The sequence below is a fragment of the Mobula hypostoma genome, chromosome 24 (genome assembly GCF_963921235.1).
Source record: "Mobula hypostoma chromosome 24, sMobHyp1.1, whole genome shotgun sequence".
NCBI lineage: Eukaryota > Metazoa > Chordata > Chondrichthyes > Myliobatiformes > Myliobatidae > Mobula > Mobula hypostoma.
In genome coordinates, this window is record NC_086120.1 from 35224090 (window position 1) to 35251724 (window position 27635).

Sequence of the window (27635 nt, forward strand, 5' to 3'; positions counted from 1 at the left end):
TGTGGTGGCAGCTCACTTCACATTCTCACGACCCTCTGAGTGAAGATGTTTCCGCCCATGTTCCCCTTAAACTTTTCGCCTTTCACCCTCAACCCATGACCTCTGGTTGTAGTCCCACCCAACCCCAGTGGAAAGAGCCTGCTTGCATTTACCTTATCTATACCCCTCATCATTTTTTATACCTCTATCAAATTTCCTACATTCTGAAGAATACAGTCCTAACCTATTCAAGCAACACACATCAAAGTTGCTGGTGAACGCAGCAGGCCAGGCAGCATCTCTAGGAAGAGGTACAGTCGATGTTTCAGGCCGAGAACCTTTGTCCTGACGAACGGTCTCGGCCCGAAACGTTAACTGTACCTCTTCCTAGAGATGCTGCCTGGCCTGCTGCGTTCACCAGCAACTTTGATGTGTGTTGCTTGAATTTCCAGCATCTGCAGAATTCCTCGTGTTTGCTTACCTATTCAATCTTTTCTTATAACTCAGGTCCTCCAGTCCTGCCAACAGCCTTGTAAATTTTCAAATATATTAGCCACATTTTATTATGACTTATGCATTATGATTGCAAGATCCTGTTAGGTGTTAAGAATGTAAAGTACGGCAGATCTACCCCATCAGTGATTTGCTCGTTGGCCGAGAAACTAAAGGTGCTGGATTTGATGCAGACTGTCCTGCTGCTTGCATCAGAGAGGCTTCGGAGGAGTCAGTGTGAAAAGAAGGCGCACTGTCTAATAGCCAGTGATCATCTTAGTCATTTTTCTTGTGATTGCAAGACCATTTTGGACATTGTTAAAGTGGAATGCTGTAAATCCAATTCACTGGTTTATTGGTAGACAGCAGGGGTGCTGCATGGCCTTGGTGGAAGCGAGAACTAGGCTTCAAGCGCGGTGTTGCCTGTTTGCAGCCATCAGCAGCATCCAGACCAGAGTCAGTGCTGCCCCTACCCTCAGTATTCGCTCAGCAGAAACCAAGCTGTATTGTGGTCGACTGCAGATTTCTGTGGCATTCATGGACCCAGGATCTGGGCCTTTTTTTTTCGTGCGGCCAGTCAGCACACCTTCCACCACACATCTATAGAAGTTTGCTAAGGTTTTCAATGACATGCCGAACCTCCGCAGACCCCTGGGGAAGTACAGGCACTGTCGTGCTCAGGACTCGCACCACCAGGCCCAAGAACAGCCACTACCCCATAACCATCATGCTCGAGAGCAAAAGAAGATAACTACACTCATTTAAGAACTCTATGGTTATTTCTTGCTTGATTATTTATTGCTATTTATTTATATCTACACTTGCATAGTTTGTTTACAGTTAATATTTCCTGATGTAGACAGTTTAGTTACTGTTCTATAGACTTGCTAAGTATGCCAGCAGAAAAAGAATCTCAGGTTTGTAAGTGGTGACATGTATGTATTCTGATAATATATTCTGCTTTGAATTTTGTATTTTACTGATATCTTACATGTGTTTGCTATCTTGTATGTACTATGTGTGCTTTGTGCTGTGTATGACTGTTGGTACTGTGTTTTGCACCTTGGTACCGGAATAAAACGTTGTCTCATGCATGGTTGAATGACAATTAAACTTGAAGTGAATTGAAACGAAGTAGCTATAGCTATATTCAATATGCTGACAGAAAATAGCAATGGTTTCACCACTCCCTCTTATCAAAGACGGCAATAACTATGTCCTCTGATAACAACACACATGACATCCTCTAACTGATCAACATAGGTTGGTCATGGGTCCTTTGGATCCTGACAAGCAAAAATAGGCACATTCCCTCTGACTGCAGCAATAGGTGAACCCAGAGAGTGGGCAGTTCACTTCCATCAAGGGTCATTCTTCAAAATGGGTATAACAATATCTAAATGTATTCCAAATGATATGCCTAGAGCTCTGATTACCCTTATGTTACCGGAATGCCCTTCTTCAGGATACCTGCTGTTCTTTCAGGCAGTTGTTTGGACTAACTGCTAACTTACATAATCTTTGAACTTAGCTCTACAACTATAGTGTTCATTCGTTACAACCATAGTGATCATCATACTTCATTCCATTACCAACAAACATAATTCATTGAACAAACCATTGCTATTTCAAGGATATGTGAATGGCTTAATACTGTTGAACATTTTAAGTGATTAATGCTTATATAGTGGATTGAAGTTGATAGCATGCTTACTGATTTTTTAAATTTGAGATTCAGCACAGAATAGGCTTTTCCCGCCCTTCAAGCTGCACCACCCAGCAACCCTCGATTTAACTCTAGGCTAATCACAGGACAATTTGCAATGAACAATTAACCTATTCGCCAGTATGTCTTTGGACTATTGGAGGTAATGGCAGCACCCAGAGTAAACCCATGCTTTCCATGGGAGGACCCATAAACTCCTTACAGAAGATGCCAGGATTGAACTCTGAACTCCAAACTTATTACGGCACCCGTAATAAATCATAAAATATGTATAGCACAGAAACAGACCGTTAGGCCCATCAAATCCATTCTAGTCCCAGACCCTAGCCCTCCATATCTCTCCCATATCATACCTATCCAAATTTATAGAGGAAAAATCTTGCCTGACAAATTGGTTGGAAATCTTTGAGGAGATAACAGGCAGGAATTTGGAGTATCGTGAGCTATTTTGGGCCCCTTATCCAAGAAAGGATGTGCTGGCACTGGAGGTACACGAGAATGACCCCAGGAACGAAAGGTTTAACATATGAGGAACATCTGATGGGTCTGGGCCTGTACTCACTAGAGCTTAGAAGAATGAGGGGGCAGGGTGCTCATTGAAAACTATCAAAAATTGAATGGTCTGGATAGAGAGGATGCAGAGAGGATGTTTCCTACAGGGGGGAGTCTAGGACCAGAGGGTACTATCTTAGAACTGAGGGATGCCCATTTAGAACAGTAATGAGGAAAACTTTCTTTAGCCAGAGGGTGGTGAATCTGTGGAACTCAGTCACAGACAGCTGTGCAAGCCAAGTCATTTGGTATGTTCAAGATGAAGGTCAATAGGTTCTCAATCAGGTTATGGAAGAAGGCAGGAGAAGGGGTTAAGAGGGATAATAAGTCAGCCATGATGAAATGGCCGAGCAGACTCAATGGACCAAATGGTCTAATTTTGCTCCTAGGTCTTGTTATGAATGGATAATTATATACAGTAACTAAAGGCCATGATGTTAGAATATACAAGAAACCTGTGCACAATCTAACACTGGCTGGGATCCAAACTGCTGTACTTCCCACCTGGTGGTATTTCCACAAGTAGCTGCATCTCTGAAACCAAGTTTGATTGAAACCACATATGATTGCTCTTCTTAATGAAAGAAGATTTTGATGTTAAAAATCTAACCTCGCAAATGGCAAGACTCTTGGCAGTGTGGACGATCAGAGGGATCTTGGGCTGAGTCCATAGAACACTAGAAGCTGCTACGCAGGTTGACTCCGTGGTTAAGGCAGCATACGGTTCATTGTCCTTCATCAATCATGGGATAAGTGCCAAAAGGTAATGTTGCAGCTATATAGGACCCCGGTCAGACCCCACTTGGAGTACTGTGCTCAGTTCTGGTCGCCTCAGTACAGGAAGGATGTGGAAACCATAGAAAGGGTGCAAGGGAGATTTACAAGGATGTTGCCTGAATTGGGGAGCATGCCTTATGAGAATAGGTTAAGTGAACTCGGCCTTTTCTCCTTGGAGCGACGGAGGATGAGAGGTGACCTGATAGAGGTGTATAAGATGATGAGAGGCATTGATCGTGTGGATAGTCAGAGGCTTTTACTCAGGGCTGAAATGGCTAGCACAGTTTTAAGGTGCTTGGAAGCAGGTACAGAGGAAATGTCAGGGGTAAGATTTTTTTTTACACAGAGAATGGTGAGTGCGTGGTATGTGCTGCCGGTGGCGGTGGTGGAGGCAGAAACGGTAGGGTCTTTTAAGAGACTCCTGGATGGATATGTGGAGCTTAGAAAAATAGAGCGCTATAGGTAAGCCTAGGTAGTTTTAAGGTAAGGACATGTTTGGCAGAGCTTTGTGGGCCGAAGGGCCTGTATTGTGTTGTAGGTTTTCTAAGTTTCTATGTCACATTGATGTGGCAAAAGCAAATACCATTTCAAAAGGCTACATAAGATTCTCTTTCAATGGCTACCATGTTTACAAAATAAATAAAATTCAGAGACTGCAACACGCTGCTGCAGTATGATATACAACCTAATTGTGGGCATTATTTCCTCCAGCGCTTCTTTTTAATTGTGGCTGTCTCATGGATAATTATTACTAGGTGTAAGGTCTCATTAGCTTTCAATTGTAAACTCCCCATTTCAATACAGGCTGTTCCTACAAAACCCTTTTAATGGCCTGAAGTTCAGGGTCCTGTTGTTGGCTAGTCCAGTGATGACACTGAAGATCGAAGCCCGCAGGTTAATCAGAAGTCTGGAAGTTGAAACCCAATGACTGAATTCTGAAGATGAGTGGCCCAGAGGCCAGACCTGGGATTGGAGAACTGTCCATGTGTATGGGTGGGTGTGAGGTGAGAAAATGTATTTTGCTGTTACTTTTTTCTTGTTGCTTGTTGTGTTTGGTGTTGTTCTGCTTAGCATTGTGTGGATGCTATATTGGCACCGCAATGAGTGGCAACAATTGCAGGTTGCCCGCAGAACATCCTCGGGTGGGTTGGTTAAAAGAGGCACTTCACCGTATGTTTCAACGTGCATGTGATAAATAAATCTGAAGTAATTACAGGGACAATCAATTGGATTAGTTTCCAGATGGGATGTTTCAGTAGCTTGATAAATGAACACTGCTTTGCTTGCCTGTTACATTAATCATTTTTCATTTTGTTTTCAAATAACTATATCACGCTCAAGACCAATGATGGATTTTATTTCATAATGCGTTACCTCAAGCTAGTCATCCCAGATGGAAACAATCAAAAGAGGTGGCTGAAGAAATTGTTGAGGTATTAGTAATGATCTTTCAAGAATCACCAGGTTCTGGAAGATTGGAATTGAAAATATCACACCACTCTTCAAGAAGTGAGCAGCAGAAGAAATTGTAGGCCAGTTAGTCTGACCTCAGTAGTTAGGAAGATGTTAGAGTCGATTATCAAGGATGAGGTCTCAGGGCACATGATTAAAAATGGGCCATAGTCAGGGTGGTTTCCTCAAAGGAAAATCTTGCCTGACGATCTGTTGGAATTCTTTGAAGAAACAAGAAGAAAGATAGAGAAAGGAGAATCAGTTGATGTTGTGTACTTGGATTTTCATAAGGCCTTTAACAAGGTGCCACACTAGGCTGTTTAACAAGCTATGAGCCTATGCTATTAAAGGAAAAGAATCTAGCATGGATAAAGCAGTGGCTGATTGACATGATGCAGAGTGGGAATAGAGAGCTTTTTCTGATTGTCTGCCAGTGAGAAGTGGAGCTTCATAAGGGTCTGTGTTGGGACAGATTCTTGTTTACATTATATGTCAATGATTTGGATGATGGCTTTGTTGCAAAGTTTGCAGATAATACAAAGATAGGTGGAGGTGCAGATAGTTTTGAGGAAGTACAGAGGTGGCAGGACTTAAACCAGATTAGGAGAATGGGCAAAGAAATGGCAGATGGTATAGTGTCAGGAAATGTATGATCATGCACTTTGGTAGAAGAAATGAAAGGATTGACTATTTTCTAAATGGAGAGAAAATACAAAAACTGAAGCATAAAGTGATTTGGGAGTCCTTGTGCAGGATTCCCTAAAGGTTAATTTGCAGGTCGATGCTGTGGTTACTATTCAATAGGACTAGAATAAAACAGCAAGGATGTAATGTTGAGGCCTCACTTGGAGTATTGTGTAGTTTTGAGCACATTATCTTAGAAAGGATGTGCTGAAACTGGAGAGAGTTCAAAGGAGGTTCACGAAAATTATTCCGGGATTGAAGAGCTTTTCATATGAAGAGTGCTTGATGGCTCTGGGACTGTATTCACTAGAATTTAGAATGAGGGGTGACCTCTTTGAAACCTATCAAATGGGTAAAGGCCATGATACAGTGGATGTGGAAAGGATGTTTCCTATGGTGGGCGTGTCAGAAGACACAGCCTCAAAACAGAGGGATGTCCTTTTAGAAAAGGGATTAGAAGGAATTTCTTTAGTCAGGGAGAGGTGAATCTGTGGAATTCCTTGGCACAGGCAGCTGTGGAGGCCAAGTTTTTGCATTTTAAGGCAGAGGTTGATAGTCCGGATTGGTCCAGGCATGAAGGGTTACGGGGGGGAAATGGATCAGCAATGATGAAATGGCAGAGCAGACTCAATGAGCCAAATGGCCTAATTCTACTCTTATATCTTATTATCTTGTATATATATATATATATATACACATACACACCAGTTACCTTAGCATCAGGCCATATATGTGGTCTGATAAGCACCGACAGCTATAAAGTGTAGCTATACAGCTACAAAATAAGTGAATTTAGGCATTTTGCTTTGCTCATCACCTTGGCCCTAATACACCAGGGTTCGACAGTAGACAGATTATCAAATGCAGTTCTCCTACAATTCGTTAAGTGTGGTGGGCTACAATGTGCCTTGTTGAAAATTGTACTGTTCCTCCAGCATAATGTAAAGCTTTGCTCAAATAATTGGGATGAGGCCGCACAATGGCACAGGAAGTGGAGCGATCCCAACCTTTGATACTATGTGAAGTTTTCACATTCGCCTTGTGTATGGATGTCAAGGTACTCTGGTTTAAGTTCCTCGGGGTCAATATCACAAATGACCTGACTTGGTCCAACCAAGCAGAGTCCTCTGCCAAGAAGGCCCACCAGCGCCTTTACTTCCTGAGAAAACTAAAGAGGTTTGACTTGTCCCCTAAAACCCTCACTAATTTTTATAGGTGCAGCATAGAAAGCATTCTAGGGTGCATCACAACCTGGTATGGAAGTTGTCCTGTCCAAGACCGAAAGGAGCTGCAGAAGATCATGAACACGGAGCAGCACATCACACAAACCAATCTTCCGTCCTTGGACTCACTTTACACCACACACTGTCGGAGCAGTGCTGCCAGGATAATCAAGGACACGGCCCACCCAGCCAACACACTTTTTGTCCCTCTTCCCTCCAGAAGGCTCAGGAGCTTGAAGACTCGTACGGCCAGATTTGGGAACAGCTTCTTTTGCAACTGTGATAAGACTGTTGAACTGATCCTGACCCAGATCTGGGCCGTACCCTCCAAACATCTGGACCCACCTCTCGGTTTTTTGCACTACCTTACTTTCCATTTTTCTATTATGATTTATAATTTAAAATTTTAATATTTACTATCGATTTGTAATCCAGGGAGTGGGAAGCACAGAATCAAATATCGCTGTGATGATTATACATTCTAGTATTAATTGTTTGGCGACAATAAAGTATCTTCCAACATCCTGAGAACTTGTGGTTTGGTAAATAAATGACAATGTGGGGTTAGGGTAGCAGTGCCAGTTTGACAGTCAACCTTGAAGTAGTGGCAGAAAGGCTTGTTTCTGTTGTCTCTCTATATGACTCTAGAGTAAGCAATTAAAGGTGGAGGTTAGAATGGGGAATCAGTGACAAGCAACTGGAATCTCAGGGTCATCCTCATGGACTAAACAGAGCTCCAATAGTGCTCACCTGATGCAAATTTAAGATCTCCAATACAAATATTTAAAGTCGGTGATATTGCATTGGAACAACTCATCACATATTTGACACTGATGAAAAGATTGACTTGAAGTTTTGCTCTGTTGCACTTTTCTCACATGGCACATATGAATCAATATTTCCCAGAATGTCATGAGACTATGATGGTTTCACAGCTGAATTACTTGCTACTGCAATTCATTTATGCAATTTCTTTTTTGCAAACTTTGCTATACAGATCAGCTGTTTTGTAATTGCTCATGTAATGTAATTTGCCATGCAGTGCTCATCTGGAGCACTTTTAGAAACTGAGAAATGTCATCTTAAAGCTCACTTGCCATTAGGTACTCTCTACACAAACAAGTTCTAATAACCCTGCTTGCAGTGAAGCTGCATGATTTAATCAGTCCATACCTCAGCCAAGCACTGGTGGTTTGACACAGGTTCATCATTAATTTATTTAACAACTCCCAAGTTCAGGAACAAGTTCACAACCACTGGCCCCCACTGATAACTTGCACTTCTCCCCAGCCCTCCATAAACAAACCAGACCTAATCACCCTCCAATCAGACTCATAAATTATCTTATGCAAAGTTTGCTCGCAACAGCTACAAATCCACTACTTCTTTATATTCAACAAGTGCTTATGTCTGTAATTTGCATTAAAATAATGACAACGTGCAAACCATATAGGAACAAAATTTATTCCAATTTAAAACAGATTTCAGGATAAGGATATGAAAATCAAGTTCATGTTTCCATGAGGGTCAAGCTACAGAGGTCAAATGAAACTATTACAAAATTATGGCCGAAAAATACTGTATTAATAACCAGTAAGACCCTTCTTGGGTGAATTATACAAGATTTTTTTTTATTTTTCAAAAACTATGTCCCTCCCCAAACATCAATACATGCATTAAAATGACAATTTAAAAACAGCAGTTATAGCTCTTAAATAGTTTAAAGTTTCCTTTTAACAGGACCTAATATACAAGTCCAACCTAAATTTCCACCACATTGGCACTTGGAGAGTCTGGCACTACAAAGAAGGGACTTGGCACACTTCAATTCATTATTCTACATAATTTACATTTGGTTTACTTAAAAAAAATTCTGTGAAAGATCAGTAATACATATTTTAGTTCAATACACCACTGCTGATGGCTGCCATGCTTCAATTTTCTTCAAAAAGTTACAAGCATAGAAATACACAACAAAATATGAAGTTTGTATATCCCACCAAATGAATAATAAAATGTTAACATCCCAAACCTATGACAGAACAGTTACTTTGCATGAAGGCAGGACATCTACAGGAGGTATAATATTCATTCTACACACAACCTTACTGAAGCTAAAGATGACTTTTCAGCTCAAACTGCAATTCCCCCCACCCCCCCAAACTGAACAGGCTTATTTTTCCACATGGAGCTTTGAGTACCTTGATTATTGGATGGACAGCTTTGTATGATTTGCTGTGTTGAAGCAAAGTGAGATTGTTGCTTACATAGTCTCCCAACCCTATAAAATCTGTACATCATTGGGTTTTTAAATCTGTTTATCTAACAATATACTAGCAATGGAAATTTTTAATCTTCTAATTACCCTACTGATGAATGAACATATTATCAGTTTTAAAACTTTAATATGTTATTTTATGGCTCTGCAAGAGTTGCCTTCACCATTAAAAGCTGCCAGAAAGAGAACATTACAGTCTCCTCTAGCTGCTCCCTTTACCAACCAAACAAAAATGATAAGCAATTGTTAACATTTTAACTTCATGGTGCAGGGATATGCAGCCAGATAAAACAGTGTTAGATGATGCATATGCCTTCCTCTCTCAAACACAGTGCCTAAAACAGTAGTTATTCAGCAGCATTTCAGATTTAATCCACCCTCAGCATACTTCAACTTGCATACCTACTGGAATGTTGTAATGATCACATTGCGTTTTTCTTTCCAACACTGAGAAAATATACTTAGTAACAGGTTGTGATAGTATTTGCAGTACAACAAAAGGCCTCAAAAATATTAAAACATTTTACTTCAACAGAACATCCTTAATCACTGTGAATGCCAGGATAGCTGGGACTACAAGTAGCAACAATTATTGTTAATCAGAAACCAATGCTACATCCCATCTAGCCAGAAATTTCACGAATACAGAGAAGTCAATGTTGAAGTGCAAGGATCCACAAGGATGGAAATTTGATAATTAGTAAGTGAGCAGAAACAGTGAAATTGCTTATTGTGATAGTTTACTTTCTCTCCTGTACCTTCTCTAGGCAAGAGCGCAGGTACTATTCTTCTCAATGGGCATAGTATATGTACACTTTAACTCAAATTTTACTTTGCTTCTGCCAGTAAAGTTGTTAGACCTGCCAAAGAGCATGGAAAATAAGGGAAACAAAGACCTCCAGGTACAGGTTACCACCTAATATTCTAATACCAAAGCATTTATGAATAACTTTCCACAGAGCAAATGTTACAGTATAAATATTCTCATCTCATACACACCATGAGTCACTGAAATATTATTTAAAATTTGTAATTGCATCTTCATGTAACAAAATTAAACATGGAAACTGATTTAATATTCACTGAATTATTATTTGTGTAGGAATGGCCAATGTGGTAGGGGGCAGAACGGCAGGTGTCATGAGAGCTTCTGAAAGCAAAAACAAGTACTGCAGATGGTAGAATTCTATAATGAAAATAGAAAGTGCTGCAAATACTCAGGTCAAGCAATATCTGTGGAGAAGATCCCAGATTTAATATTTCAGCTGAAACGTTATAAAAGCTCAAATGAGAAAATCTGCAGATGCTGAACTGCTGAGTTCCTCCAGCATTTTATATTATGAAAGCTTCTGTGCGATGTTATTTCCGCACTTTCTATTTTAAGAACTTCCGTAGGTAATCAAACCAAAGAAATTTCCTAGCAGTTATTATTTAGAACAGAAGAAAAACTAGGAATGGGCCATTTGACCCCTCATATCTATTCAACTATTCAATAAGATCATGGCTGCCAACGTTCATCTCAATCCTAGTTTCTAGTTTCCTGCAACAACCTAATATCCTTTCATTTCTGTAATGTCAACATGACACTTTAGTAATTTAAAATTAGTTTTTGCGATGACTTCATTAATAATCTGACAAGATAGGTATAAAAAATATAAAAACAATAGCAAAATAACAGTGAAATAATTATAAACTGCCCCCTTCATTTAAGTGGCCCTCCTTTGTCACAATTTCCTCCCAAAAAAACTAGTCTGATAACTTACAATGAATCAGATTAAAATCAAAACTTGTATTGCAGAATTCATTGCAGTAATAAATACTTTCAAATTTAATTGTCCCACAGCTCAGTGACCTGGCTCAATCTAGATCCCTGGTGTTACCTCTGTGGATTTTGCATTCTCCCTCCGACCTATGGACTTCTTCCAAATGATTCCGTCTCCTCCCACATTCAAAACACGAGCAGGTTGATAGGTTAATGGGTCACTATAAATAGCTCTGTGTAGGTTAGTGGTAGAACTTGAGGGGTATTGATAGAAATGTAAAGAGAATACAGTAAGTGTAGCATAAAAAGCTTGATAGTTCGTGCCAACATAATGGGTGTAGCGCCTGTTTCTGTGGCAGATGACTACTTACAAAGTTTATCTCCAGTCCCAATTTTTAAAGATAATCTATTTATTATCATTCTTTTGCAAACAGCACTAAATATTTCCTTCACTGATTGATATAGGCTTTCAAATATGGAAAAGTAATCAGACATGATAAATTAACGATATTGTGATCACTCAAACCCCTATTTCTCACTTGGATCCCCAAATATCTGCTGAATACCATCAAACACAGAAGCTTGAGATAATGAAAAGAATGTGGGGAAAAAAAGCCAATACCATTCAAAACTGTAAAGCGGATAACTAGAAAGATTAAAATGCAATTGCAAATATGCCACTACTACAAAAACTTGTTAGGCTGCCTCAGGGAATAAACTGAAAGATCTGTGACCAAAGTTTGGTCCCTTGGTTTAAATACACCACAGAGGCATTTCCCATTGTTACTCCCCTATAATATGCAAGCATATGCTACATACATTTTATACAATTTCTTTTGCAAATCTGGGTTAAAGTTAAAAAAAACTACCATCCTCAAATTGGTAAATTGTTTCACATCACACTGAGACCCATATTCACAAAAGTAAATGTGCAAAAAGTATTAATTAGAATCGACGTAACCTTTCCTTGTATGGGTCCAAATTCTCAACATGAAGTGTACAAGTTATACATAAAACTCAAAACTGCACAAAACCCAGGGCCAATAATATATCGCTCTATGCTTTATGTAGTGTTTTTAGTAATAAACATTTGGATCCAAAGAGAAGTAGCTTCTTCTTTGGAAAATTTGGATGGTAAAGGGTGTAAAGTGAAACAAAATTTTATTTACATAGGCTGGTTGGCTTTAAAATCAAAACAAGCTATACATTGTTGAATGTTAGAAGTGAAAAAATCTTTTGGTTATATTTGAAAATTATAGACTTGAATTTCCACTGCGATATAACATTTACAATCTTCAATTTATTAATCTTAACTTGAGTAACATGTTCAAAAGCTACATGTCCTACAACCATCAAATCCACTATAAATGTAAACAAACTATTTAAAAGTCAGTTTTTCCTTACTTAGGGACTTGAGAGACACTGGTTCAACATTCTGAACTAAAGGATCACCAGCTATCCAAATCATAAAATTACTTAGTGTTATTTAAAAATTGCAACATTTCATAATAATGACATCTATCCACAGAGCTCAAAATAAAGTGTTATGTTTTATAACTGCATGCACACAAAGTTCAGTTCCAGAATTCTGCTAATTCTCTTTTCAAAAAAATTTAATTATGCAAAAATTGCATCCTTCCTGAAATATTAGAAATTGAAAAGTTCAATAGCATTATAATCTGCTGCAGAGATTCAATGTAAATAATGAAGAGTTGCATTCTACGGTATATTCTAATTTGTCCAATACCATTCAGACTAAGATAAATGAACACTATTCATTATACAAAGATGCTATTCATTTTGGGATAATTAAATCATTCCTTCTGATTAGGAAAGGTATGGGAGTTATTATTAATAAAGAATATTATGGGGTGAAAGAAGCTCTCTTAATAAAAATTATATATTAGTCAAAGTTGGGCTAACACACCAAGTATTGAATCTTCATTCTGCAAACCCAATTTTCCCTTGATCTCTATCATAACATTCCCACTTTTCTGCAAAGATTATAACAATATAATTCCACTCCTGAATTACATGTCTTTTTCACTTATTAGATTTTTTTAATGGTTAAATACAAGAGGGACAGGAAAATGTTTAAAGGAGAAAAACCTTTGTTCTAATCTTATGTAATAAATCTGAAGTATACATATTATAGGCTTACTTCAGGATTCAGTAAGGCACTCTATACTTCACTGCCCAGATTTCTTCCTGCTGCACAATGTTAAAATGCACAATTCTTTCACCATTTTGTATCCAAAATTATCTCCCCCACCCACTGTACCTGCTCCCCCTGACATTGTCTAGTACTGTCAAAATGTCCAAGAGATTTTATGTAAACAAGGAAACCTTATGTTGTAATAATTATATTGCGTGTTAAAAATGGCACTGAATATAAACATGAAACTTTTGTAGGCAATTAAAATGTTTGATAATGGTCTGTAGTGTAGAGAACACTTGACTGTTTTAAACAGCAATTTAAGCTGACCAGGGAGGGGAGAAAAAGAAAGAACTTTGTAAAAATAATCACATTTCTCTTTCAATCTAACCTGACATTCAAAGTGTTTTAAATAAAGTCAAATGATACTTGCATGTATTACTTCACATCTACTAGCTCCAAAATTGAACTCTGTGGTACTTAAAATCCCAAAGCATTCCAATGGTAGAAACAGAAGAGGTATGTGCATAGAGAGGTTAATTTGATGGTGCTCTTTTTATTCTCTTTATTCTGATATGGTATATTTATTTTAAGAGAAACGTTTTGGAAGGAGCTTTAAATTTAAATTTGATGCAACTGCAGAAAAATTTAAAATTTCACCAAAAATAGCACTATTATAATTCCAGATAATTTTAATACTCAGATCAAAGATTACTTTTTTAAAAAATGAAAAAAGTGTAACACAGATCTACACTGCCTGCCACCCGTTACAATATATTTCTGTCAATCAAAATTTTTAGCCTGCACTGTTTTAACCTAACTTAATATGAATAAACTATTCTGTAGTTACAATGGCATTCTCACGATGACTCATTCCATTATATCACTGCTTATCAAATTACACTTTCGGCCATGTTTGAAATAACAACAGATTTATTTAACTCTGAATCATCAATCTGCATTCCATTAAAAAATACAACAAAGCCTATTATCTACAGCTATACTTCTGAACCGACCGCAATACTTGAGAAAGCATTTCTTGGATTATAATTGAACAATAAAATGCAAAATGTTATGCCTTTGCTGCTCTAATTCATTCTATCCCAGTTGTTTAGTGCGAAAAGATACATATATATCATTCACCACAATGTTGAATCTGGTGCCCTATCGCTGCCAAAACTCAGAGCAAATGATAGGGCACTTCCTATGGTGACAGCGAGAACTACAAGTCAGAGGCTTACTTAAACTTACCAACTATACTATCATTGAGTAGGGAGCAGCAAAATAGTTTGAATGCAGGAAAAATACATTTTCAGCTGCATAAGGAATTTAAAAAGCGCACACACTTCTGAACATGCCATATTCTGCTATACAGGCCGTCCCCGAGTAACAAACGGGATACATTTTTACAGATGCCCTTTAGTCAATTTTGCCCACAAATCAGGAAATACACAAAACTCATCAATTTTGTAACCACACCTCTGCAGTATTGTAATGAATAGCATCAAAAGCACTAAACACTGGTAAGAAACAATTACTGAAAGTGGTGAGAGGGGAAACTAATTCTGCTGTTCATAGGAACAAATGTATGCATGCACATTGGACTATTGAATTTAGTATTATGGGAGCTCATATATAGGGGTGTCTATAATTTGGGCACTCATAACCCGGAGATGGCCTGTACCAAATCACCACTGTGAGATGTAGCATTTATATCAGGACTACTGACAATTATTACTATTACAAAGCAGTCTTGATATTCGTTTGGTGAGGTCAGAACTTAAAAATGTAAGGTACATTATAGTTATGGCACTGTGCAGCATTTATAAAAGCCATCCTTTCACTTTTGTACAGAGAAATCACAAATTAAGAGCTGTGTAGTGCAACTGTCTTGGCACCTGCATTCCTATAAAACAGAGGTTTTCTTTTCAAAGCCTGATATACCTATTAAAAAAAAAGATTCTGTAAAAAGTACCTGACTGCATAAAACTATCCTTCTATTAAAAACTTTCAAGGTCAAAAACCCTCATCTAGCTATAATTAGCATAAACTGTCAACTTACTTTAGTTTAGCAAGTCATCCTAAAAAAAATTCCATAACCTGCTACTGTAGTGTACAGCAGTTTAAAAAAAAATCGAAGTTTGGCAACAGGTGAGCATCTGTAAACCAATTAATACAGAAACATTCTAACCTGAAATCAAGCCTAGATATACTGGTCCATAAATTAGATAAATACACTTATTTCTTTATACTAGATTTGGCTTCATTTATTTGCCAAGTAATCATTATTTCCACATCTCAGGTTTCTAAGTACTTGAGCAAATTTCCCCCACCACCCCCAGTTTTCCCCATGATATTTGCTCAAGATGAAATTGCTTAGTGAGCTCCCATCTTTGTAGTCCATGGCTGAAGTACAGCAAGTAGCAAACTATATGTATAACATCAATAATTTATTTTAAAAAATCAAAAAAATAAATCACAGTATCAATACTTTCTCATTGATCAGGAAAAAACAAACAAACCAGAAACAGTACATCAATTAAGCAAGTGATGCCCTTGTTTCTGTTAGACAGAGTTCTGAAACATCACCACTTCGCACCACAGAGTATATCTGTGATCAGACAGCAGAAGGCCAGCATAACCAAAAGAGCATGAAGAGGGAGTGGCATTGCATTTTGATTTGGCAAGTGGAAGAACACTTGCTATTTTTTTGTTTGAACAAGCATTAAAGAGATTGTAGCTTAAGCCAACTATCTGTTATACAGCTAGTTATTAAGTGATATTTGAAAAAATGGAAATGTAGATTGGCACCAAAAAAGATGCACATTAAAAATGTTGTGTCCCCTGTCCCTCCCCACCCTGCACTGTTGAATAAAACAATTTGTATTTTTTTTTAAAGAAGCTACAACTCCGTGGACGCACAAAGACAAGTATCCAGGATGACAATTAGCAGTTTGCAAACTTCACAGATCATAACAATTGCGATCATTATGGTTTAAAATTTCTTATTTCCATTCTTTACTGCTTTGGTCAGGTCAGACCAAGTTGTACTCCTTCAGATTCAGTTGTAGAATTGTATCTTTGACGGCAGCAAAAACGAAACGTATGTTCTCCGTATCTGTGGCACATGTGAAGTGAGAATAGATGATTTTATCACTATCTGGATTCAGATCAACAAACATCTTCAGAATGAATTCTCTGGCAGCTTGTGCATCTCTTTGTGGACCTATAAGCAAATAAAGAAAAAAAAACAATTGTCTTTGTAACATCTACAAGTTTATGAAGAAACAATGGTCATATGCCACAAATATAGTGATTAGCTTGTCCATCAAACACTTATATGTTTAGTCAGCAGTAATTCAATCTCAATTAAATAGTTGCTTTTATATTCCAACTATGGAGAGCTGAACTATTGTGGTCTTATTTACTTCTCTAATATGCAAATAGCTCTCCTGCAACCAGTTGCATGATTGGGAACTGCTCCTCCATGCATTAACATCTATATGAGCAACACTTTGGCAAATATGGATATAAGGTTCTATCAGGAGGGACAACATAGCAGTCCATGCACTTAGTGATATCATCCATACAAAAGAATGTTTCACTGATCCTACAGCATCAGGAAGATTCAGTTATGAAAGTAGCTTTGTAAAAGTAGTCAGGTTTAATGTTTAAGTGCTAACACGTGCATGATATACAGAGATCAATGGCCAAAATGAAAATAGAGGATATGTAACACTAAACATCCATAACTGGCTAATGAAAACAGTTATTCTTTCCCATGTGTAGCATTTTAAAAGATTATATTGACAATTAATCTCAGGAAAAAAAAATCTTGTTATACACACAAAATGCTGGAGGCGTTCAGCTGGTCAGGCAGCATCTATGCAAATGAATAAATAGTCGATGTTTCAGGCCAAGACCCTTCAGTCTCATTATGAAACGTTGATTGTGTTCTTTCCCATAGGTGCTGACTTGACCTGCTGAGTTCCTCCAGCATTCTGTGGCTGTTGCTCTGGATTTCCAGCAACTACAGAATCTCATGTTTATAACCTATTATGCCATCTATTGGTCCACCATTCTGTGCAATAAACTAACTCTGCCTTGCAGAATATCTTAAGATGCCTTTCACAAAGTCAATTATTCACACTTGTGTCTACACACAGCTCCAATGCTATCGTCCAGTTTGCCAATGACACTTATTGGTAGACAAATCACAGATGGCACTGAGTCAGCTTACAAGATCAATATAGATCCCTTTGACACTGCACTAAAATGGACTTTTTTTTGGTTAAAATTGTGTTTACTCGTTAAAGAATTGTATTCAATGTTTTTCTTGAGTGCTGCTTACATGATGCTATGTACCTTTGATGCTCCTGCAGGTTTTTTCATTGCAACTGCGTATACATGTACTTGGGCATATGAACTCTACTTTCGCTATTCCATCTAATCTCGCTGCCAAAGACTCGTGCCCCCTGCACCTCTTCACAAAATTTTACTAACCAGGAAAGTACTGCATAGAAATATTTCTAAAACAGTTAAGTATTGCCACTGTCTTAAATGATGTGAAATCTGTTCTTTTGCAGAAGCCGTATAAAGACACAATTATTATTAGTTACAAAATAAATAGTGCAAAAAAATGGAATGAGGTAACATTTGCAAATTTGATGAAGCAGAATAAGCTGTTCCCCGAATCGCTGAATAGGGGCCTTCAGACTCCTGTATCTCTTCCCCGACTGAAGTATCAAGTGGGCCTGTCCCAGATGGCGAGGCCTCTTAATGATGGATGCTGCCTTCTTGAAGCATTGCTTCTTGAAGATCTCCTCAATGTGAAGAGGGTTGTACCCATGATGAAGCTGGCTGAGTTTACCATTTTACACAGCCTTTTGCGATCCCGTGCATTGGAGCCTCCGGACCAAGCTGTGATGTCAGAATGTTTTTCTTTGCACATCTGCAAGAGTCTTTGTGAGATACCAAATCTCCTCGAACTCTTAATGAAGTAGAGCCACTGGCATGCCTTCTTCAAGGTTGTATCACCGTGTTGCGTCCAGGATAGATCATCAGGAATTTTAAAGCTGCTCATCCTTTCCAATGTTGACTCCTCAATGAGGACTGGTGGGTGTCCTCTTGACCTTCTCTTCCTTAAGACCACAATCAATTCCTTGTTCTTGCTGAAGTTGAATGTAAGGTTGTCATGACACCATTCAACCAGCTGATCCATCTCTCTCTCTCCTGTATGCCCCCTCATTTTAATTTTAGATTTTACTAGTAACAATGATGTAATCAATTTATAAATGATATCTGAGCCACTTCACATAGCAATAAAAAGTCATGTGTACAAAGAGTAGAATAATGGGCTAAGCATGAATCCTTGAGGTACACCTGTGTTGACCATCGGCAAAGAGAAGATGTTATCAGTGATCCATACTGACTAATCTGGGCAACATCCTAAAAGACTTCTTCTGTATCCACTCCCAGCCTTTACATCCTTCCTATAAGGCAGGAACCTGAAGTATTACAAATGTGGCTTAACCAACACTTTTCAAACATGCTAATCAGACTAGCTACATTTTTTGTCTAAATTATTTATATAACACAAATACAAGGATGAGTTTATGGCTAACTTAAACTTGTTAGTAGATGGCAAAGTAAATCTAGAACAAAGATATTCTGCGTGCCTTAGCAAAAGGTTGATCAGGAACCAACTTTTTTTGAATATGGAGTAGGGATGGATCTAGTGCTTATTATTCAAATAAAATATGCTCAGCCATATCAATCACAAAGTGAAAGAACTGGTGAATTTTCTCAAGCATTAAGATATGCTACATCTGATGTCTATGAAGATTCTCAGTCATCTAGGACATTATACCTTAAGCAGTAGTAAATCAAGGCAACTGGTGTTGCTATGTTGTCTGGAAGACGTTTCATCACTCATCTGAGAGGCTTCTTCAGTTCTGATCCATGGTGGGTAGTCTTCCGGCTTATAAATTCTGAGTTGCCTTAAGGTATAGCATTCACATGAATTAAGAGTTTAGAGGTAATGAGAGGGCCCTATCTTTGCATGAATGGAGGTGTGAACTGTTGTGGAGATGCAGGGCTAGAGATGTTAGAATGCATTGTAAATAGCTGATAGGCGGTGTCATATCCCACCCACTCTGTTCAGGGATGGATTTTTCAGCTTGTAGCTACAATTTCAGAGAAAAGCAGAAGGATTTCCAATAAGTACTAAATCCCTGTGTTTTTCAAACCTACAAACACACTCAGACAGAAATTTGTACACCCTAAGGATCCTATACCCAAACATAAACAGAGTAATATTGTATATGCTATCCAATGCAATGAGAACTGCATAGATCTGTATATTGGCAAGACAAAACAACCACTTCATAAACGGATGGCCCAACATAGGAGGGCTAACACCTCTGATCAAGACTCAGCTGCATATCTACACCTAAAGGACAAGGGACACTCCTTTGATGATAATGTGCATATTTTGGACAGGTGTGAAAGAGGGGTTAAAGAAGCCATCTTAGTTAAACTGGAAAACTCATCCCTGAACAGAGAGATTGGGGTACGGCACCACCCATCAGCTACTTGCAGTGCATTTCGAATGTCTCTACCCTGGCGTCTCCACAACAGTTCACACTTCCATTCAAAGGTAAGACTAATGACGCTCGTATTACCTCTATGACTTAATGACCCTCATGTGATTGCTATATCTTTAAACAGCTCAAGAGTTTATAAGCTGGAAAACTACCCGCCATGGATCAGAACTGAAGAAGCCTCTCAGATGAGTGGCAAAACTTCTTCCAGACAACACAGCAAGTCTGGTTACACACATCAAAGTTGCTGGTGAACGCAGCAGGCCAGGCAGCATCTATAGGAAGAGGTACAGTCGACGTTTCAGGCCGAGACCCTTCGTCAGGACTAACTGAAGGAAGAGTGAGTAAGGGATTTGAAAGCTGGAGGGGGAGGGGGAGATGCAAAATGATAGGAGAAGACAGGAGGGGGAGGGATGGAGCCGAGAGCTGGACAGGTGATAGGCAGAAGGGGATACGAGAGGATCATGGGACAGGAGGTCCGGGAAGAAAGACAGGGGGGGGGGGTGACCCAGAGGATGGGCAAGAGGTATATTCAGAGGGACAGAGGGAGAAAAAGGAGAGTGAGAGAAAGAATGTGTGCATAAAAAAGAGTAACAGATGGGGTACGAGGGGGAGGTGGGGCCTAGTGGAAGTTAGAGAAGTCAATGTTCATGCCATCAGGTTGGAGGCTACCCATACGGAATATAAGGTGTTGTTCCTCCAACCTGTCTGGTTGCCTTGATATACTCCTGCTTGAGCTACATCTCATGAATTCAGAAATAAAGTTATGATAATTGTTAAATCAACAGGGAAATTTAAAATCATAATTAGTTTAAATAGTTTTGAGTTAACAAATGAATTGTCAATAACCAGAAAATTGACTTTTAGGAAATTGGCTTAAGAACTAGGATCTGCAAAGGAAACACTTCTGCAATGACCGATCATAACTTGTCATAGATTCAATAAATACCCCTCCAGGCTCTTGAATCAGTGAGGATAACTTCACTTGCCCCCAACACTGAATTGCTCCCATAAACTGTGGACTCAACTTCAAGGACTCTTCATTTTATGTTCTTGATACTTATTCTTTCTTTACTTATTTATATTTTCTCTTTTGGGTTTACACATTTTGTTTTTTGCACATTGGTTGTTTGTCCGTCCTGTTGGGTGCAAACATTCCTTGATTCTACTGTTTCTTGGATGTACTGTATATGAAAATGAATCTTAGGGTTGTATATGGTGACATGTACGTACTTTGATAATAAATTTACTTTGATCTTGAACTTTAAACTTTAAATATCTTCAAAGCAATTCAATATTTGAAAAAATATGGTAGGGAGACAGGTAAAAGCAGGAGACAAACTAACTTTTCCTTCAAGTTCAGCACAGACTTGATGGGGTCAGTGACAACCTGTGTGCAACAACAGCCAACTGTTTTAATTCCTATGTGTGCGCCGGTTTCCTCCCACATTTCAAAGATATATAGGTCAGGGTTAGTAAATTGAAGATGTGCTATTTTGATGTCGGAGGCATGGAAACACCTGCGGGCTTCCCCCAGCACGTCTGTGGACTGCATTGGTCATTGATACAAACATTTCACTGTATATTTTGATGTACATGTGGCAAGCAGAGCTAATCTTTATTTTAATCTTTGATTAGTGCATAATGTTCATTCTACCAAGTATATGCAGCTAAATAGTATCACTGCAGGTTACTTGTGCCATTTTTCCTATGCTTTCAATTCTGCCATACAACATTTGCAACACAGTAGAATACAGTAGATTTCGGTTAATTGGAACATATTGGAACCAATACAATTTGGCTCAATTAAACAGTTGTCCCTGTTAGTTGAAGTTTCAAGGAGATAGATGAGAAGTATAAAAAGACAAAAAGGAGTAACAAATAGTGTATTTTAATGAAATACAAAACAAATTAGAACACAGCTATTACTACAGTACTATAAAACTATATTAGTTCCTAATACTCAACAGTGGAATTTATCCACTTCACATTCTTTTGACTGTAAATGAACAAAATCATCACAAACATCTATTGCAGATAATGGACTTCCTTCATATAACGCTGTCCACAATTGCATCCTCAAAAACTTCATTTTCACTGTAGCATTCAAGATGAATGTCAAATCCTTCAAACTTTTGGTTGTTCCCAACTTCTAGAAGTACTGAAGTTGTTTCAGTTTCACTCCCGGCTGGTACTAGCATCTCCAAGCCTGAATGTTTGAAACTGCAGTGAGCAGTTAAAAACTGTTTACTCTAAGCATAGTGTCATACCTAATGACCACCACACAAGTGCAGGTGCCTAACACTAGTAAGAAACTATTTGGTAACAATCTCCTGCCCCAGTTAAGCGGCATAATCTCTCAAATAAATGAAAGGAATCCCAGCTAGTTTCTCAATTAGCTTTTGCTCTTTCAGAGTAGTCCCTAATAAGTGGCAGCTCTGATTAACTGAGGACTCAATTAAATGAACATACTGTATTTCGCTGCCCATAAGTTATTGTATGCATATCACTGGGAGTAAACGGAATTCAAAATACTCCATCCCTCATTCACAGTTCTTTCCTAATTGTTCTCAAGCTCACAAGAAAAAATGATATCCAACAATACATTTGCTCACCATCGAACTCTGGAAAGTAGTCAACCAAATGGGAGTACATTATTTTTTCTTCCAGAAGATCTTTCTTATTAAGAAACAGAATGACTGAAGAGTTTTGAAACCAGGGATACGTGATTATCGTCCTAAATAGAGCTTTGCTCTCCTCCATTCGATTCTGGAAAGAGATTTACTTGAGTAAATTCTGAAAGGTACACCAAAAGTAACTGTCATTTCTGCTTACATTAATTAGTGTGATGCTTTACTCTGATACAAGGAATTCTGCAGATGCTGGAAATTCAAGCAACACACAAAGTTGCTGGTGAATGTTTTGCTGAACACCTACGCTCTGTCCACCAGAGAAAGCAGGATCTCCCAATGGTCACACATTTTAATTCCACATCCCATTCCCATTCTGACATGTCTATCCACGGCCTCCACTACTGTAAAGATGAAGCTACACTCAGGATGGAGGAACAACACCTTATATTCCGTCTGGGTAGCCTCCAACCTAATGGCATGAACATTGACTTCTCTAACTTCCGCTAATGCCCCACCTCCCCCTCGTACCCCATCCATTATTTATACACACACACTCTTTCTCTCACTCTCCTTTTTCTCCCTCTGTCCCTGTGACTATACCCCTTACCCATCCTCTGGGTTCTGCCCCCCCCTTTCCTTCTCCCTGGGCCTCCTGTCCCATGATCCTCTCATACCCCTTTTGCCCATCATCTGTCCAGCTCTTGGCTCCATCCCTCCCCCTCCTGTCTTCTCCTATCATTTCGGATCTTCGCCCCCCCCCCCCACTTTTAAATCTCTTACTAGCTCTTTCTTCAGTTAGTCCTGACGAAGCGTCTCGGCCTGAAACGTCGACTGTACCTCTTCCTAGAAATGCTGCCTGGCCTGCTGCGTTCACCAGCAACTTTGGTGTGTGTTGCTTTACTCTGATACAAGCTTTGATACCAAATTTTTTTTGCAACAAAAAAAACACAATAATTTTAAGTAAATAGTTATTTTTACAAAACTAGAGTACAGGCAGCCCTCTCATTCCTGTTGCTGAATTACAGAAATTAATTCTCATAGATTTTAGAAATTATTATCCAAAAATGAGATAGGAATAAAATTTACTCTCATGGAATTTGGGTGAATAAAAGTAAATAATTCAACACCAAATTTATGCTTTCATCTTGTGCTTCTTTACACATATACAGTGACGTGGCTTCACATTAAAGAAAACTTAAAATGTGTCCTGTTCTTTTTTAGGAATGCAAGTCCCCGCAATGTGGAGGGTGTCTGTAGTACTTAGTATGATTAGAAATACACAAAAAAACTTTTCTTTTTTATTTAGATATACAATTAGGAAAAGTTAGAAAAAATATACTAGCACCACCATGCTTATTTTCATGGATTTTCACATACTGTTTTACATTTTTATAAGCTATAAAAGTATTTTCAATATAATAGAAATTAAGAGTCAACATTTAACACATTTTGATCTTCAAATCCAATTTGTTGGAACATGTATTCTTAAAAATATACATACCTCATTATCAGATTCTACTAGAACCTGATCGTATTCACTAAGTGCCACTAAAAACATAATTGATGTCACATTTTCAAAGCAATGTATCCATTTCCTTCTTTCTGACCTCTGACCTCCAACATCCACCATTCTAAAAAGAAAATACAAAATGTACTGAATAAATAGAAGTAGGCTATTCAGCTCTTGAGCCTGTTTTGCCATTCAACAACATTGTGACTATTTTCCTCTCTAAACAGAGGAAAATGGCCTGCCACTTAATTTGAGTCTGTGACTCCAGTTCTCGTAAAAGGGAAATAATGTGGTTATTTCAGACTTCTTAAAAGTGCAGCAAGGCATCTTTAGTCTTATAATCAAATCTTCCAGCAATGAAAGCCAAAACACATTTGCCCTCATAATTGGCTGCTATACCGATAAATTAGCAATGGTTTGTGTGCAATTACATCAAGTACCTTGGTGCATCAACATTTCCCAATCTCTCATAATTTACTAAATACTCAGTATTTTTGTTTCTTTTTGTACTGATGGGCTCAAGTACAAATTTCTCTGCATTGAAACCCTCTGTCTGCATCACCTTGAAACTTCTGCACATTGAAACCACTACTCACATTCCAAAATAGTTGTTATATATGGCCCAATTGGCCATATTGTTCATATAGGAAATGACCAGCTGCCCCAAGAAACAGTCACTACTGTTGAGTATTTAATATTTTAGTACTTGTACAATACTGTAAATATATTGTTTAAGCATTCTTGTTTAAATAACTAATTCCTGTAAAAATAGGTGAATTATATATGTTATGATGCTACCATGTCACATGTACGCACCTCGCTTAAAGTAAAAATGAAGTTAGTTTCGTATTCCCAGCTGTCTAGTTTTCCTTTCAATTAGCTTAACATATGACTGCAAGACATAACTACAGCTTGCCAATTTGAAAAAGACCACTTTATTCATATTCTGCTTTTAATTAACCAACTCCAATTAGCATTGAAATTTTCTTCATCTACTCATCCTCCTCTCCCCCCCATCTACTACTTAAACAAATGTTCCTTTTTCACACAATGTTAACTGTTTCTCTTTTCACCACTGCTGACTGTCCTGTATATCCAACATTGTTTTTAAATCTTAATCCACACCAGTATAATACCCAATGTGCACTCAACTTACTCACCAATGGAAGTAGTGAAAGAAGTTTGAGGATGACAATGCAGATAAACAACTTACGATGTTCTGTTTGTAAGGTGGAAACAAGCTGGCCAGTTTATGAATGGTAAAAAATTCTTAAAATTCTGTTTAGTTCTATATACTTAAAATTTTGTACTATCTGATGGTATGCTTAAGCCCTAACTTTTCAAAATCTTAGTCAACAGTTTTGCACTGGGGATGAAATGCTCTATTGGTAAATGGTGGTGTTTATCAGCTTAGCTACAAAAAAAATACTCTCCAAGAGCTACCAGGATTAACCATTGTTCAGGTGAAGGGCTCTCCTTACCACACTGCACTTAACCGAACTCTGAGAAAAGCCAAATATTTCTGCTATGGATAAGAAACTTTTTGGGCTAATCCATCATAATTTTAAATTGGAAATCACTGTACCAATGGTAATAGTTGGCATTATTTTAATTATTAAATTAGCAAAAGAAATAGATAGCAAAATCCATGTGAGAGTAGTCATATGTAAATACATGATAATATGAATATGACAAGAGCCTATGTGGTAATGTGGTGCCATACAAACAAAAAACAGCTGCTTACTGGATGTATCTGGGCACATAGCACCATTGTTCTAAGTAGCTCTTTGTGATCTAGGAGGACTGACTTCAGCTCCAGTTCTATGGATTCTGAGGTAGTTGATGTGGAACCCAAAGGCACTGTGACAAATAGGACACTAGGTGCTTGAAAAAAGGTGCATGGATAGCTTGGAATTGGGTTTATTTAGGGAGTCTGCTGTTAAGCATATGAACAACGTAGCTGACCTGTTGCATCTGAATGAATGTAACGAAGGCCTTGATAAGAGGGATGTTGACCTGGGGCAGAAAGCTTATCCTACCAGTGGTTTTAGAGAATTTTACAGAAGTAACCTTGGTGGTAGCTCTTCAATGCTTTTGGATACCTGCCATTGATAGCCCATGCTTCAGAAGCATACAGGAGAGCAAAGATCACTGCGTTTAATATGAGTTTTGTCCACAGGATTTTATATACCTTGTTTAAAACTGTTTATTATGAATAAATGCATTGTTCTCAAAGTGAAAACTGATACAAGTGTGTACCAGGGCATTTGGTGCTTAAGCCCCAACTTTCCAAAATCTTTGGTAACAGCTTCTGGATAAGGGGACCAAATGGGATCATTTTCTAGTCTGTTGACAATAGACAACATTATGCAGGAGGATGTAAAAAGGCTTTGAGGAATAGATAACCTGATAGGTTGACACATATGCAGATGGAATGAAAAATTGGGGTTTCCTATTTCTGACACCAAATAATAAAGTAGAACTGTTTTTTTTTAAAAAGTTGAAAGATTGGCTGATGCTCACGTTCAAAGGAACCTAGGTGTGATGGTGCACAAATCACGGAAGGAGTGCAAATAGTATTCTAGTCAGTATTGCAAAAGGTTTTGATTACAAGAGTAAACAAGTTTTATTTTCCCCCAATTGCACCTGAATATTGTGTACTCTTGCCATAAAGGGAAGCCTACTTTAGGTTAACCACATTAATTTCAGCGACTGCAGATTTGTTGTGATAGAGATCAAGTAGACTGTGATTGTATTGTTTGGAGTTCTGACAATAATAAATCTTAGTGAAACATAAAACTCAGTACCTAACAATGTAACAGGTTAGAGGCCAGGAAGATGTTAACCATGAAAATTTTTCTAAAAACCTGGAAAAGCAGCAACTCTGGTATATTGATGGAACGATGCAGGTGTTAAACAGCAAGGGTGGGAAAAGGCTAGATACAGAAATATCTCTGACAGCTTGAGCCCAGGGTTGAAGTTAATAGCAAGAAGAGCAGAGAATAAATAACTATGAAATGAAGGCATTTAAAGACCGAGAACAGCAAATCTGCAAAATGCAGGGCTGTGACACAAGTTAGTTTATCAGGTTGCATTAATGGAGACAGAAAAAATAAATCAATATTATAAATGAATAATGACAGAAACAGCAAGGTCAGATTGAGAGAGAGAAAGCAAATGACTTGAAGTTGTACAGTTCAATACAAACCAAGAGACTTCAACATGCCCAGACAGAAGACACTCAAGTTTACATTGGGCTACATTACAATGATGCAAGAGACCACAAACCGATAGGTCAGAGCAAAAATGGGATGAAGCACTGAAGTGTTAAGATAACTGGCTTATCTAAAATGCCTCTGCAAAGCGAATGCAAGTGCTTTCCAAAGCAATTACTCAGTCTGTGCTTGTTTTTCTAGTATACAGGAGACCGCATCATGAATGCTGATTGCCGAATGGAAGCATAATTGGAGATCTGTTACACTTATAAGTGGCTTAAGATATTCTTAATCAATTTACAACATGAAAATGTTATCATTTTATTTCATCTCATAGCTTATTGGTGTGTCAGATGCAAGGGTGGTTTGAATATTATCAAACAAATGATGTAATATACCCAAATGATTATCTATTTCAAGGGAGAAAAATTAAGGTCATCAAAATTCCAAGGAGGGCTAAGAACTTTGGACACAGTTGAATAAGACAGATCAGAAAGTCACAGTGAGTTTCTCAATACCTAAATGACTCAAGAGCAGACAATCAGAGATTATGGTAAGCCAAAAAGAAATAGTAATAGGCAAGGATAAAGAATAT

At 38.2% G+C, this 27635-nt stretch overlaps 1 protein-coding gene across 1 annotated transcript in view; it reads right to left on the bottom strand.

Annotated features, from left to right (window-relative positions):
• Positions 1-8341: 8341 nt before the first annotated feature.
• The window catches only part of LOC134337361 (guanine nucleotide-binding protein G(q) subunit alpha-like), a 132177-nt gene continuing 112883 nt past the window's right edge, over positions 8342-27635 (bottom strand). Inside the window, exons 5-7 of the mRNA XM_063032299.1 lie at positions 23817-23946; positions 22298-22451; positions 8342-16306 (exon numbers count right to left, since the gene is read on the bottom strand). Coding sequence (XP_062888369.1) covers positions 16116-16306; positions 22298-22451; positions 23817-23946 — 475 coding nt within the window. The 3' untranslated portion in view covers positions 8342-16115. The remainder of the gene's footprint in view (positions 16307-22297; positions 22452-23816; positions 23947-27635) is intronic.